This window comes from Geotrypetes seraphini, chromosome 1 (genome assembly GCF_902459505.1).
Source record: "Geotrypetes seraphini chromosome 1, aGeoSer1.1, whole genome shotgun sequence".
Lineage (NCBI taxonomy): Eukaryota > Metazoa > Chordata > Amphibia > Gymnophiona > Dermophiidae > Geotrypetes > Geotrypetes seraphini.
Window position 1 is genome coordinate 373,314,983 of NC_047084.1, and position 15,685 is coordinate 373,330,667.

At 40.9% G+C, this 15,685-nt stretch overlaps 1 protein-coding gene across 7 annotated transcripts in view; it reads right to left on the bottom strand.

Annotated features, from left to right (window-relative positions):
• HGSNAT (heparan-alpha-glucosaminide N-acetyltransferase) overlaps positions 1 to 15,685 on the bottom strand; it is a 141,221-nt gene that overhangs the window by 1,580 nt on the left and 123,956 nt on the right. For 6 of the 7 annotated variants that reach the window (XM_033915428.1, XM_033915382.1, XM_033915374.1 and 3 more), the window contains one exon: positions 6,280 to 6,392. In XM_033915428.1, coding sequence (XP_033771319.1) covers positions 6,280 to 6,392 — 113 coding nt within the window. Of the gene's footprint in view, positions 1 to 216; positions 254 to 6,279; positions 6,393 to 15,685 lie in introns of all 7 variants that reach the window. The other variant, XM_033915390.1, reaches the window with a different exon arrangement.

Here is a 15,685-nt window from a genome sequence, read left to right on the forward strand (position 1 = left end):
TTATGCAAGTATACATATATCATACAACGTGATAATTAAGAAAATAAGCAAACAGCCACCACAAAAGTTTTAAAATGTGAGAGTGTGATGCAGTGGTTAAAGCTACAGCCTCAGCACCCTGAGATTGTAGGTTCAAACCCACACTGCGCTTTGTGACTCTGGGCAAGTCACTTAATCCTCCCATTGCCCCAGGTGCATTAGACAGACTGTACTCACTGGGACAGACAGGGAAAAATGCTCGAGTACCTGAAAACTGAATAAAGAAAAGAGGAAATATACTATTTATAGTTCATCCACAAGATCAGGAAATAAGGCTTATTTCATAGAGTGATATTGATTGTCATGTTATCAGAGTAGCAACTAAAGTGCTGTAATTTTGTTTTAAGGTATGGTGCGTTCATACATAGTGTGGTGGTTTTATATTGTTTATGTACTTTGTAATCTGCTTTAGGTGGAACATAAGTGCAGTAAATAATAAATATTTCAAAGGAATACTAAGCAGCCAGCCTACACATTATTATCTACAGGTGCAACCAAAACTTCCAACTCTTCTCTCGCTTCCAAAACCTCCCAACAACTGGTTAGGGTCAAAGCACTGAAATAACAGATGCAAGGAAATCTTAACACAAAGCTGGTGCCAATGGTAATACTGTGGCCCTCAAGGCCAGGAACTCTTGGCATCTTGTCTGAGATAAGTCAGGATAAACTCACATTTGCAACCCAAAACAGCTTTTTTTTTTTTTTCATACGACAAAAACACACAGTCAAACCTTGGTTTGGGAGCATAATTCGTTCCAGAAGCATGCTTGTAATCCAAAGCACTCGTATATCAAAGCAAGTTTCCCCATAGGAAATAATGGAAACTCAGACGATTCGTTCCACAACCCAAAAACTTTAATACAAAATACTATACGTACTCATATTACAAGACTTTGCTCATTTAGAACAGTCACTACATTCTTGCAGCGTCAGAGAAAGAAGAACCATTGGCTCAGTGTGTGTATACTGTATGTACTTGTATATCAAGTTAAAATTTAATAAAATGTTTTGCTTGTCTTGCAAAACACTTGCAATCCAAGGTTTTACTGTAGTCTTAACTTGTAACAGTTTAGTGGTTGGGCTCCAGGGCAAATGTGACCGTGAGAGGTCTCTGGATTACTCAGAAGACGACAATTAAAAATACATAAATCCATAGCCTCCCCCCTTCTCTTCGCTGCTGATCCTGTTGCCAGATGTTCCTTCAATACCCACACCAAAAGCATAAGCGGCCTTAGTAATGAGAGGCAAGGACGCTGGTGACATTTCCAATATATCAGTCAAGTACTTTAACCATATCAATAGGACCTAGGAAGGGAGACTTAAGAGTTTGTAAAACTCAAATTATTCTTCCAAACTTGATTCTCAAGAGACATAATTACTGTCCTTAACAAACAAAAGTTCAAGATTCTGGACATCTTGCAATAAACTGACAAGGACCCAATCTTAGTGGCCTGTTGATATGAGACCTGAGCTTGAGCAATCACTGCTTGACAAATATATGTCCTCAGCAAAGCATGCAGTTATATCATACAGAGAGATATTAAATTTTGAACTGCATCCCATAGTGACAAGTGTCACAGTGGCTGATTTCTCCCATAGTGGAAGCAACCAAGACACTCAGTTTGTAGCAGAGGTAAAAACTCCCTCTAGCTTGTCCAGAGACACTCACGTGGAACTCTGGGCCAAAACATTCACAGAGGCTAAATTATTTCCAGGCTGTGATGGTGCTCTGTGAATGACAGGGCATAGGGAGACACTGTTTATGCTGCTACCTGCTGACACACTAGCATGCTCAACTGAAGCAGCCACCAAATCCAATGCCACTCAACCCTAAAGAAGTCCCTGATTGGTTCAGGTGCCTTAGGCCCCTCCCAAGGCAGGAGCCTGAGGAACCAGAGCCAATCAGGGCCTTAGGCTCCGCCCCGTGCATCACATGATGCACTAGGGCTGGGCCTAAAGCCCACATTAAGACTGCGCTGGAGGCCTAAGGAGCAGGAGGGACTGAGCACCCCCTCCTGTTCCCAACTTTTAGGTACAGGAGGGGGTGTCGGGCCAGTCCAGTTGGTTGCTGAGTTGGTTGGTGGCAGGAAACCTCAGGGGACGAAGTTATAAGTCGTTCGACACTTCTGGTTACTTTTGTTTTTCATCAGGACACAGGGTCACTTTTTAGGCTTTTTTTTAGGCCAAAAGAGGTGACTTTTTTTGTCTAACAATATTTCCATGTTTCCAGATGTATCGAAAATAACACAAACTAGAAGAAAACGGTTTCTAGAAATGGGACAGTTTGTGATTGCTTTGGGAACTAAATTTCAATTAAGATATTCATGCAAAAGCATGATCCTTTTGGACCAAACATCCTATATTTTTAATGAACCCTCCCAATTAAGATATTTTCTTGAAAGAAAAGGAGTAGTAATGTCTGGTCCCTCTGTTGAATAGTAAAAGCGACTGACTCTTGTTAAAAGGTCTTTGAATTAATAGAAGATGTAACACTACAATATATCATTTATATTTTTATTTCCTTTATTATTAAGGTAAATCACTCTCTCTGATGTGTGAATTGTCCTTCTCTAATGAGGACTACTAAGAGCCAGAGCATTGTTAAATTTGGAATAGTATTTTCATATTTGTTATATTGTGGCAAAGTCTCTGATTATACATATATAAGTTTCTTTGAGATGTATATATATAAATGTTATAAATAAATAAATAAAAAACCCCAGTCCTTCAGCCCATCTATTCCATCCTTTTTTCCTTCAATTCTTTTCACTTCCCCTAACTTCTTTCTTGCTCCTCCTTGTCCTCTTTCCCTCCCTCCCTCTGGACTTTTTTTAATTTTTTTCTCCTTTTGCACATGCATAATTTATTTAATAAATTTTCTATACTATTCTTCCAGGGGAGATCAGAATGGTTTAATTGAGTTTTTGAGGTACTCAATAATTTTTTCCTGTCTGTCCTAGTTGGCTCACAATCTATCTAATGTACTTGGGGTAATGGGGGATTAAGTGACTTGTCCAGGGTCACAAAGAATAGCATGGGTTTGAATCCTCAACCTCAGGGTACTGAGGCTGTAGCTAACCACTGCACACAGATGTTAATGGTTCTCTTCCTGCTCCACTCTCTAAATCTTTTTTCGTCTGTTCTGCTTCCCATTTCCCCTTGACCCAGACTTCTATTTCACTCTACTTCCCAGCAAGTTCCAATGCACTTTTCCCTAACCAGTTACTGTTCATTTACAGGTTTAGCTTACACATCCCTTCACTGCTTCCCATTTCTCATGCAACAGGTGTGACATCCTTTTCTTGGCAGGTTTAACTCAGTGGTCTCAAACTCACAGCCTGGGGGCCACATGCAGTCTGCCAGGTACTATTTTGAGGCCCTCGGTATGTTTATCATAATCACAAAGGTAAAATAAAACAGTTTCTTGGTCATATGTCAAAAAGAAAAATTTATAAACTATAATTATAAACTATAGAGAGTTTTACCTCATGCAAAATTGTAATTTTTTAAATTTTTTTCTGAGGCCTTCCAAGTACCTACAAATCCAAAATATGGCCCTGCAAAGGGTTTGGGTTTGAGACCACTGTTTAACTCATCTTCAATTTGATCCATCTATTGATCACAGGCATGGATTATTTCCCTGATCTGCTCTCCCTGGCTCCAAGCACATTCCTGTTTTCTGTGATTGCTTCTCCATTCCCTTTTGCGCTGCTGCACTTCCCCCGATACTCACTTATTCCAGGCCAATGACCACCCTCTCTCTGCCTGTAGTCTACATGAGATTCTTTGCCACATGGTCAACCTGAGCTCTGGAAGTCCAGCAAGGATCACTGTTTGAAACCTCAGAGATTACATATCAAGTGGGAAAATATATTCCAGCAGCCCAAGACATAGAAGTACGCACACATAGTAAGCCACTATGTCGGGGCTGCCTATATGATATTGCTCCAGTGGCCAAGGATCAATCAACCAGCTCAGGGAGCTGAGATCAAGGAAATGGCTGCAGAGTTTTACTAAGAGCCAAGGACAAGGATTTAGCAATTAAACGCGAGAAACGCCAGGCAGCCAAACCAAGAAAAACACAAAGTTTGTGAGACAACATGTCCCTTCTCTCCCTCCCTCCAACTTTGTCAGTGATCCCCTGCCATCTCTTTCTACTGCTGCTGTTGTGCTACATTTTTAGGCTCACATAGCCCACTGTCCTTTTCTACCTTTTGTGAGGAATTGGAACAGTGCTAATCTCCATTCCCCTTCAGTTCAATACCTGACCATAGCCCCTCTCAACATCAGAGCTTCCAAGAGAAAGTAAGTTTTAAAAGGGAAATTTCCAGTTCATGGATTCCATGCTTCCACCACCTCATTTATTTATTTAAAATTATTTGTAGCCCGCCTATCTACAAGTCTAGGCGGGGACCAATGTGAACATACCTTATTATCCCTGTAACTGCAAGTTTGGAAGAAAAGAGCAGGTACCAAAAAATGACCCAGCTTGATTAGCAATATATTACATTCCTACCCTGTGATTCTTGGGCTCACTCAGTTGTGGGGAACAGCTGATAGATTCAAACATGTCCTCCAAAATCTGAAAATTATTTTTTCTTTGTTTGCTCTTGATTTTTCTGGTTTTCTTTCTTCAGCCCATCTCTCACCCACTTATTTGTATCATAGCCCATGCCCCCCAACTTGCATTCACTTCACCTCTGTTCTCCCTTTAATAGTCCTGTGTCTTCCCTCAGCCTCTCCTCCTCTTACAACTCTCCTCTCTTCCAGCTCTCAGTGCCTGTGCTACTCTTTGCTTCCTCATTCTTTCCCCAGAGCCTCTCTCAACACTTCTCCTCCTCTCTATGGTAGGCCTAAGGCAGGAAGCCTGTCTTGACCTTCACTGCCGCTCTTCTCTGTTCCTTGATATTATCCCATCAGTCAAACATTCCTTAGCCAGTCAATAGGATGCAGGGGGAAGGTGGGACCAGTAGATTAGGAGACACCAACCTTCTGTCCTGCTTTTCTCTAAGGCCTATTGGCTGGCTAAGGAAAGTTTGACCAATGGTGTTTCCTAAGCTACTGGTCCTACTTCCTTTGCAGCTTATTGGCTAGCTAAGAAATGTTTGGCCACTGGGCTGCAGGGGGAGATGAAGCATTAGCTACAGAGACACTGTCTTTCTTCCTGCTTTCCCCTGCAGCTCTACATTGGGAATATTTCAGCTCTGATGTCTGGACAGTGCTGGAAAGAATATATATTTTTTTTTTTTTGGGGGGGTGCTCTAGCAGCCTATGGCAAGGTTCCTGGTACCTCACCATGACTCACATCTCTAAGTCTGAGCCGAGTAGTGTTATAAGTTTGGCTTGGTCTCATGGTTTCAAGTCACATGAGACTTGAAACCATGAGACCAACCTGAACTTCCAGCACCATACAGCTTAGACTTGCAGAGAGCTGAGTCATGCTGGGGAAGCCTAATGTTTGTTCTACAGCTGAACCCAGGTAAGGGGAAAGCGCATGGGTAAAGCCCAGGGGTACATGAAAGAAAGCAAGTAGACTGGATAAGGCTGTGTGTAGATGAGAGAAAGAGACTGGCTGGGAGGGGACGACACACTTATATTTTGCCACTATTTGATTAAGCATATGGCAAATTAGAATGGTGCACGTTTTGGCACTCCAAATGTTACAAAATATAAAATGTGGCCCCTGACAGAAAAAGGTTGGATAAGTCTGCCTTAGATAATGGTACCAATAGCCTTGGTTTTCATTTTCAACACATATCTTACTGTATTGTATGTTCAATGTTTCTGCGTTAGTCTATTTGTATTTTTTTATTATAATATTGATATTGTCTGTATATCCATTTACTATAAATATAATTATGTAACCTGTTCTGGGAGTAATCAGTAAATTGGACTAAATATATGAATGAATGAATCTCATGTGTGATGTCTCAAAGCCAAAACTTCAACCTCCTCAAACAGCCTTGTTAATCACCAAGGTATAGGGGACCACTGGCCTGCAGCTGATCACAGAGGCAAGACAGCAAGCAGAAACAAAAAAAATGAAAAGAAGACAAGAAGTTAACAGAAGGCCAAATAAAAGATGGGAAGTCTGAAAACTAGAAAGACCCAACATACAGCAGCTACCACAGAGGCTCCTTGTGGCAAATTACTTCACTCTAGATTGTCACAAGAAAATACCTAGAACTACTTTCCCTCTCCCTAACAGTAATGTGCCTTCTGCTGTGGTTCAGCACTCACCTGGGTATACAAAAGGGGCCCCTGACCAGAATTTCTTCACATCCACTAAGTAATATATGAACAGGAGCAGCAGGAAGGCAAAGCAGCAGAGAGTTGTCACATAGGAGATGGACCTGTGTACATTATAAAGTAGAGGGATTTAAATTTGTGCACAATGCCTTCCAACCTATATAATTAGTTTATTTTGGGCTAACAAATTAGTAGGCTTTCGGGCTTTTTTTTTTTTTTTTTTTTAAATAAAGAAAATCACTGCAATCAAAATTTGTCAGTTTGTTTTAAAGAGAAAAAAAAGTCTAGTAGCCCTACCAGTCCTGAGGTTTGGAAATTTATGTATTTTTTAAAAAAAAATGTATATTCTATATATACCTATGTATAATCCAACAGGTTAAAATATATATCAAAAGTAACAAAAAAAACAAAAACCTTACACCATTCAAAATGCCTGTACAAGCAGATGTGTTTCCACAATTTTTTAAAGCAAACTCTTGATGTACACAATTGTAATATAGTAACATGATTGCAGATAAAGGCCAAATGGTCCATCTAGTCTGCCCATCCACAGTAACCATTAACTCTTTCTCTCTCTGAGAGATTCCACGTGCCTAGAAGTCTGTTCTGCATCATTGGTACTACACAAGAGAAGGTGACCAATTTAGTATTTTGATCACTTGCTGCATGATATTCCTCCAAGTGTAATCCCCGACTTCGATCTTAAACTATGATTTGGGAAATACACAGGTAATGCTTGCTTTAATACCATTGGTGTATCATAATACAACTGATGCACCAAACATGGGCCCTCTTACTAATCTGCAGGAGAGAGCTGAACGGGGACAACGGGGATCCTGCGGGTTCCCCCTTTGGGTCACAGGGATCCCGTGGGGACCCCATCGGGGTCTTGGGGATCCTGCAGGGTTGGAGGCAGCTCGAGCTTCTTTTCCTGCACTGCAGCACTCGCGCGTAGCTGACCGGAAATCTTCCCCCGACGTCGGAGCCGTTAGTCACGTTGGCTAAGTGTACGTGCTACAGTGCAGGCAGGCTTGCACTGCTTCTCAATGGCCTGCTGTGGAATTTAAAGTCAAACTCCAGGAGACAAGAGCCCAGCTCAACCCGCAGTTCCTCTCTCTCTAACAATCGATGCCAGCCTAGCTTCAGATCCCAAATACATTACCTTCTTAGGGTAAGTGCCTACCTTTTCCCTGGATTATTTACAGTCCTTACAGTGCTACCATGTTATTTCAAGACTGGGTGAAAAGAGAGGCTGTTTCACTGAACTTTCACAGTCAGGGTCCCAACCTATCCAGTAGACTTTGTTTTATTTTTCAGTGCTTTTTTTTTTTCTTGTCCATGCCTAGCTGAAAAGTTTGAAATTTTAAGCTTATTGCACTGCCAGCGTATTTGGTAGTTTAAAGGTTTTACCTTGTACGGTTAGCTAACAAAACATTTTGGCTCACAGGAGACAGAGAGTGACTGCCAATAAATGTGCACATTTTTTTTTGGGTACAGAAGTTCCTAATGTATTACTGCTGCCTCCATGGGGACATCTGATGCTCAATCTGATGGTGTCGGCAGCCAACAAAAACAAAAATAAGTCTCTTGCTTCTTCAGTTAATAAGAGGAAATATTTTTTTCACTCAGAGAATAGTTAAGCTTTGGAATACATTGTCAGAGGATAGAAACATAGAATATGACGGCAGAAAAGGGCCAACGGCCCAACAAGTCTGCCCACTCATAAACCCTCCCTCCCAACTAGTCTGCCTACTCAAGAACCCTTCTTCCCTGGAGTATCTATCTTTTGATCATAACTCTGTAGTACTCCCACCTGTTTGTCCCATCGACTCTTGAAGTCAAGCACGCTACTGGCCTCGACCACCTGGCGTGGAAGATCTTTCCATCGATCAATCACCCGTTCGGTGAAGAAGTATTTCCTGGTGTCACCATGAAATCTTCCGCCCTTAAGTTTTAATGGATGCCCTCTTGTCACCGTGGGACCCTTTAGAAAAAAGATTTCCTCCTCCACTTTGATGTGACCCATGATGTATTTAAATGTTTCTACCATGTCCCCCCTTTCTCTGCGCTCCTCGAGAGAATATAAGCGCAGTCTGATCAGGCGTTCTTCATATGGGATGTCTTTAAATCCTGAGACCATCTTAGTGGCCATTCTCTGTATCAACTCCATTCTCTTCACATCCTTTTGATAATGTGGCCTCCAGTACTTCAGGTGAGGTCTCACTATGGATCTGCATAACAGTAGTATGACTTCCGGCTTTCGGCTGATAAAGCTCCTTCTGATGCAACCCAGCATTTGTCTGGCCTTTGCTGAAGCTTTCTCCACCTGATTAGCAGTTTTCATATCTTCCCGGATGAGAACTCCCAAGTCCCTTTCTGCAGTAGTTCTTGTTAAGTTTTCACCATTCAAGGTGTATGTTTTGCATGGATTTCTGCTCCCAAGGTGCATTACTTTACATTTCTTGGCATTAAAGTTTAGTTGCCAAGTACTGGACCATTTTTCCAATACAAGCAAGTCTTGCTCCATAGTGTTGGGTCTGGTTACGATGTCAGGTTCCGATGCCCTGCCCACAACGTTGCATAGTGGTAAGAATAGTTAATGTTGCAGGGAGCCAGCTCACCTAGAGAGGACAGTCTATCCAAGGAGGTAGACTTGTTCTCCCAGGAGGCTTCACTGAGCCAGGCTACAGAAGTCACCAGGCCTGTGGCAGGAACAGCTTTGGAGCAGAGGGAAGGACAAGGTGGAGCACAGAGGAATCTGGAGGTTGAGATTACATTACATTAGGGATTTCTATTCTGCCATTACCTTGCGGTTCAAGGCGGATTACAAAAGATTAATAAAACGGGGTTACAATGGGAGAACTATTGATTAACTAGAGAGGTAAGTAGTAGATCTTTTAACATTTCATGGGTTGTTAAGGGTAAGGCGGTTTGCAAACGAATTAAGAAGGGGGTCACAATGGAAGCCCTGTTGTTTTTACTAGTGAAGTAAAGGGTAGATCAATTGTCAGTTTTAAAGTTATTAAGAGTACGTGATGTTATGGCTGCTTCAGGAATTTCTTGAAAAGTATAGTTTTTATTTCTTTTCTGAATGTCTTGTAGTCTGGGGTGGTTGTCAGAAGGTTGTCCAGCCTTACGGCTTGAGTGGCTAGGAGATAATCCACCCAATACATTCAGGTACTTTTTCCTTTGCAAAACCTACCAATGTTACCCTGGATTCCCCATGGGACTTAGTCATTAGTTTGGAACTGGAAAAAAAGAGTATTGGAACAAAAAGAAGAATTTAAAAACTTTAAACAAGAGACTGTTATAATGAAAAACAAGGTGGAAAATATTGAAAAAGATCTGTTAGGAGTGAAGCAAAATTAGGCTACCCTTATTAGGGATAATACCCTTATTAGGGATAATTTGAGAAGGAAAATTGAAAATTTGGAAAATAATTCCCGCTCCAGTAATCTCAGATTATTAAATTTTCCAAAAACTCCAATTATTTCCGCAAAAAAGAAATGTTGAAAAAATATCTTATAGAAAATTTGAACATTTCGGAAGATATGCTTCCTTCTTTTGTACAAGTATTCTATTTACCAGTGAAAGAACAAGAAAACCTTCCTCTACCAAAACAGGATTTACAAATGGACGCTATTGCAATCCTGGAAACATCATTGAAGGACATAGTAAAACCTGCTACTTTAATATTAACAGTGGCTTTATTGCCTGATAGAGATTGGTTATTAAAGACATAAAGAATTTTTGGGACTAAAGATACAGATGTTCCCGGAAGTGACTAAAGATACCCAAAAATGTAGACGACAATTCTTGCTCCTTAAACCAGGGGTAACAATGATGGGAGGTGTTTTTCTATTACGATATCCCTGTAACTGTATTGTCAAATATAGAGCCAATACATACATATTCTTTGACAGGGTTCCTCTCTACGAAACGCCTGGAAGGGGTAAACGAAACAGCAGCAATATAGTAAAGAAGTTAGGAAGACTCCTACTACCGCAGTCAGATGTTTTGCTTTTCTTGTTAATAATATGATTTAACTTCACTAGCACTCACTGAAATTCTTGGATCTATATTATGGGATTAATAGTATTGATTAAGAATGGTATTACCTAATTGGGATTTGTCTTGCTTAAAATATTTTATTTGTCTTATTTTCAATATTCTGTACAAGAGGTTTCTTGGAAAAAATTTAAAAGCAATAAATTAAAAAATAAAAAAAGAATAGTTAATGTAGCTGATTTTAAAAAAGGTTTGGACAAGTTCCTAGAGGAAAAGTCCATAAACTGCTGTTGAGACAGACATGGAAGAAGCCACTGCTTGCCCTGGATCGGTGGCATGGAATGCCGCTACTATTTGGGTTTTTGCCAGGTACTTGTGTCTTGGATTGGCCTCCGTGAAGATGGGATGCTGGGCTAGATGGACCATTGGTCTGATCCAGTAAGGCTATTCCTACGTTCTTATATTCACAGAGAATTAAAATACAGTGCCTGATATGGCCATTTTTCGTCCTTATCATGGGCTATATCAGGGGCAACTAAAACTGTGAACAATTTCTCATCTGTGTATCCCTAAAAATGTTGTGAATGAAAACAGTTATGCTTTCCTTATCATTTCTGCCTTAGACCCAACCTCTTCCGTCTATCTTAAATAGAATTGTTTTGACAATATCCCTGAAAATCTATTAGTGATATTTTTTGGCAGAGACATCTCCTTTCCTGTGGAGGACAGGAGTTTGCTGAGAGATCAATAGATTCCTCCAAATCAGAGAAGCTTTCTGATCTATAAGTGGAATCTTAGGATTGCTCATACTAGCTGAAATATACTCTTTATAAATGTCTGAGAAAAAAAACTGGACAGCACATAAGAACTCTGAGAGGACTCCCTTTGACTGATGGTATCTAGGCTTCACTGCAGGCCTGTCTTTCAGCAGAGCTTCCACCCCCCAATGCAGTGAAGGTCTTGCTAATACCAACCTGAAGGATAAGGGGAGGAGAGTAGTACAGTAGCCAGAAGAGCATGACATGGTTCGCTATAGAAGGCATATCACAAAGGAAACAGTGAAATCAGGAGGAGAGCTTGGAGGACAGACTAGGCCCAACATTGGCCTTCATACTACAAACTTCTTCAAAATTCAGCTGTACTGTTCAAAAATCATCCTCCAAAATTGTTGATGCCAGAACTGATAGAATACATAAACACATGAGGGTGTTTTGGTGACTGGACCCTAGATCCTCTTGCAGATATCCCTGAGAATGAATGCTCCTCTCTGTGGTAATACTTGGGAGTTGGAAGGCAGCTATCAAAACCTTCATGCTCCTGCCATCATGTGTTGCAGCCAATATCTCTGTTTTTATTTGATGTCATTGGAATCCCTTAATGCTAGCAATGAAGTAGCAAAATTCTTCACTTACTTCAACAGTAGTCTAGTCTGACTACTTCTGCAGATGCTTCACTTTGAAGCATCAATGTTTTCTCAATACGATGCACCCCAAGCCTCCAATAGAGCTCTGCAGCTCCATGGACCTTGGGGGCTGATGCAGATAAGCCAGACCTAGTCACCCTTATGTACAATCTTTTAACAGGAGGAAAGCCATGGATGTCACATTTGGGCCTGAGGTTGGACAGCCAGAAGTTGTACGAGTGTTTCCTGGGATACCTTTAAGGGCCTGAGGCCTAACATATACTCTGAATCATGCTTTGAGCCATACTGTCATTGTTTCTGCAAATTCCCTGTCTTGCAGTTTTGTAGAAGATGTGTTTTGCCATAAAGGATACTGCTTATCTGATTATCATCTTCATCTATTGTCACTGTGTAGACCTGGGATGAGTAAGGTTTCCAGCTGTGGATAAATTGAACAACCTTGAGAGGCAAGGTTGTTCCAGTTAGAACCAGTTCTGTGGAGAAAGGAGAAGCAGCTTGACCTCTGAGCAGGCTGGATGGTTGGATTCAGACTCTAGATCGGAGCAGTGAAAACAGTGTTCCTGTCATGTTTGTTATCAGATAGGTACCCCAGAGAGTTGCAAGAAGGAATTAGTGGATTCACATCTGACTGATCCACTAGATTCTGTGCCCCCTCAAGATAAAACTACCTGAGTCTCTAAAAATAAAAAGGCTGTTTGTACAGCCTCAGAGAAGACACAGTAGACACATGAAGAGATTTACGTATCTGGGACCCCACATATCAATAAACGCTGACCTCCCTGCATGAGAGAAGCAACTTTTCTTGTATTCTGGACCATTAACCTTAGGCAGATTTGGCTAGCTGTTGAAAACCAGCTAGGGCAGAGAGAACCATGATTTTATCTTACCTGGGATTCAGTGACTCAGAGAGTGAGTCTGGAACACTTCTATGGTTTGGGTTATCTAGAAATATCTTTTGGAAAGGCAAAAGGAAAGTTAGGGTTGATTGGTATTGTGGGCTGTGTATTTTTATGAGTGCTTCTTACGAGATAAGATCTAATTGGCGGGGATGGGGGGGGTTGTTGCCAAAGAAATATATTTTTGCATGCTAGCTTTATTTTCCTACTGATTTTTTTTTTTTTTTTTTTTGTAGAAAACAAGAAAGATTTATTGGTGTGTGAGCTTGCATAGTCTAATCATTTCATCCTGGATCCAGAGGAAGCAATGATAATGTACACACCCTAGACCAATGGTCACCAACCTTTTTTCCAAGTAAAGGGTCACAGTGTAAATACAAGAAAGCTCTAAGGGTCACTAAAAGATTTCAAGCTTACACATACTACTAATTTTGTAAACTACCTTGACCTTTTTGTTCAGGCTGAATATTAAACATTAAAAATTAATACTCATATTAATTCTACAACACTTCAAGGATATATTTTTAAAGCTGGTTTTAAGAAACGTTTGGACAATTTCCTGGAGGAAAAGTCCAGAGTCTGTTATTGAGAAAGACATGGGGCAAGCCACTGCTTGCCCTGGATCGGTAGCATGGAATGTTGCTACTCCTTGGGTTTTGGCCAGGTACTAGTGACCTGGATTGTCCACCATGAGAATGGGCTACTGGGCTTGATGGACCATTGGTCTGACCCACTAAGGCTATTCTTATGTTCTTAACATATGAACAACAAACAGTCCATCCAATTCCCTAAACCCATCTCCCTCCCCCTCCTAAAATCCAATTCTCCCCTCCTTCCTCCTAACCAGTGAATAGAACACCCAATAAAACTATCTCAGAAGGCTCAACTCTTATACCTTGTGAGCAATCAGCTGCCCTCCCCCTTTGTGCACTCCATAGTTCCAGAGATAACAATCCAAAATAAAGTGGAGTCCAACAGTAGCAAACTCCATAAATAAGAAATCTTAAGAGAATACACTTAAGATATTGTTTGCAGATACTATATCAAGTGGGCAAAATTGAAATTAATACATTTACATGATTTGAGGAGCATTTCAGCCAACTATTTGAGGGCTGCAATGAAGACGTTAAGGTGCCACACATTGGAGACAACTATCCAAGGCATTAGTTTGTTAATTATCCCTGCCAAGTAACTGTGCCATTCCTTTGTATATTTCATTTGGAGTCATAGGCATTGGTTGCTGATATTTCCTACTGCACTAACCATACTTTCTGAAGTGGCTTGGAGTTTACAGCTTCTGAGATACACTGATGCCATGCTGAAGATTAAGGACACATTGTCCAATTAAAAAAATAACATACAATTTCTTTCTTTTCGTCCATGGGGTTTAGTGCTTGGTTGGGAGAAGGCTCTAGGACAGTGGTTCCCAACCCTGTCCTGGAGGACCACTAGGCCGGCTGGGTTTTCAGGATAGCCCTAATGAATATGCATGAGAGAGATCTGCATATAATGGAGGTGCCAGGTATGCAAAACTGTTCCATGCATATTCATCAGGGCTATCCTGAAAACCCGACTGGCCTGGTGGTCCTCCAGGACAGGGTTGGGAATCGCTGCTCTATGAGATCATAGGAAGGGTTCATGATTGCCAATTCAAAAATCTTGGGCGATTGCTCTAAAATGTATTCTCAGACATCGATTACAGGTTGATTCACCGCCCTTTCACTGAGAATGGAAAAATGGGTTATGTACTTTATATGTTTGTCGGAGTCCAAAAGAAGGGCTTTCTTAAACGTGGGCAGACATTTTTAGCCACGTGGAATTTTTACCTTTATGAATTCTGGCTCTTAGTGAAAGGAAATAAGTATCCTTGGGGGACCCTTCTACGAGCTTTGCATATTATTCTGGGTTCATTTATATTATTTGTCTTTGTGATTTGGCAGGGGGAGATTTGGGTTAGTTGGGTGAGGGTCTCTTCTTTTGTTATATAGTGCAATTCTGGAGGCCACATTACCGTAAAGATGTGCTTCGAGCTGAGTCGGTCCAGCGAATGGCCACTAGGAAGGTCTCTGGACTCAAGGGTCTCTCATACGAGGAAAGACTGGGCAAATTGCAGCTGTACTCTCTAGAGGAGCGCAGGGAAAGGGGTGACATGATTGAGACTTTTAAGTACGTCACAGGTCGTGTCGAGGTAGAAAACGATATATTCCTTCCCAAGGGACCCTCGGTCACAAGGGGGCACCCGCTCAAACTCAGGGGAGGGAAATTTAGAGGTGACATCAGGAAGTATTTCTTCACAGAAAGAGTGGTAGATCACTGGAACAAACTTCCGACGCAGGTAATCAAGGCCACAAGCGTGCTCGACTTTAAGAATAAATGGGACATCCACGTGGGATCCCTACGTGGGTCGAGCAGCACTCAGACTTAATGGGGTGGGTCAGTAGAGTGGGCAGACTTGATGGGCTGTAGCCCTTTTCTGCCGTCACCTTTCTATGTTTCTATGACCGTCTTAGGGAGGACTATAAGAGTACAAGTTCTCTCTAATTATTTATGTTAACTGCAGCTGTTGGGATGGAGAGTTTGGTTCTATGTATGGGTTTGTATATGAATGTATTAAGTTTTCTTTATCATTGAATGTTTTGTATATTCTTTTTTTGTGGCTGTTAAAGCAATACAAAAAGAATATTTTTTTAAAAAATTACTCTCGAGATCCTACAGCCATTGAGTTCTGCAATAGAAAAGGAACTGAGGTGGCTTCATTTGGGATGGCACACACACAGTTCACCGTGCTAAAAATCTCTACAAGCCTGAGGAGTTTTGTTATGCTTTTTCCAGATTAAAGTACAGTGCTGTGTGCATCTGATAGCACTATAGAGTTTCAAGTTTCAAGTTTATTAGTGTTTTTGATTAATCGCTTAATCATACTTCAAAGCGATGAACATACATAAAAAAACATTTAAAATTACAATATTAAAAGTAATACAATATTTAAACATAAACATTAAAATAGACTAGACTATATACAAACTTAACAAACAAGAAGAAAAAGGCGAAGGGGATTTGAACTACAAAT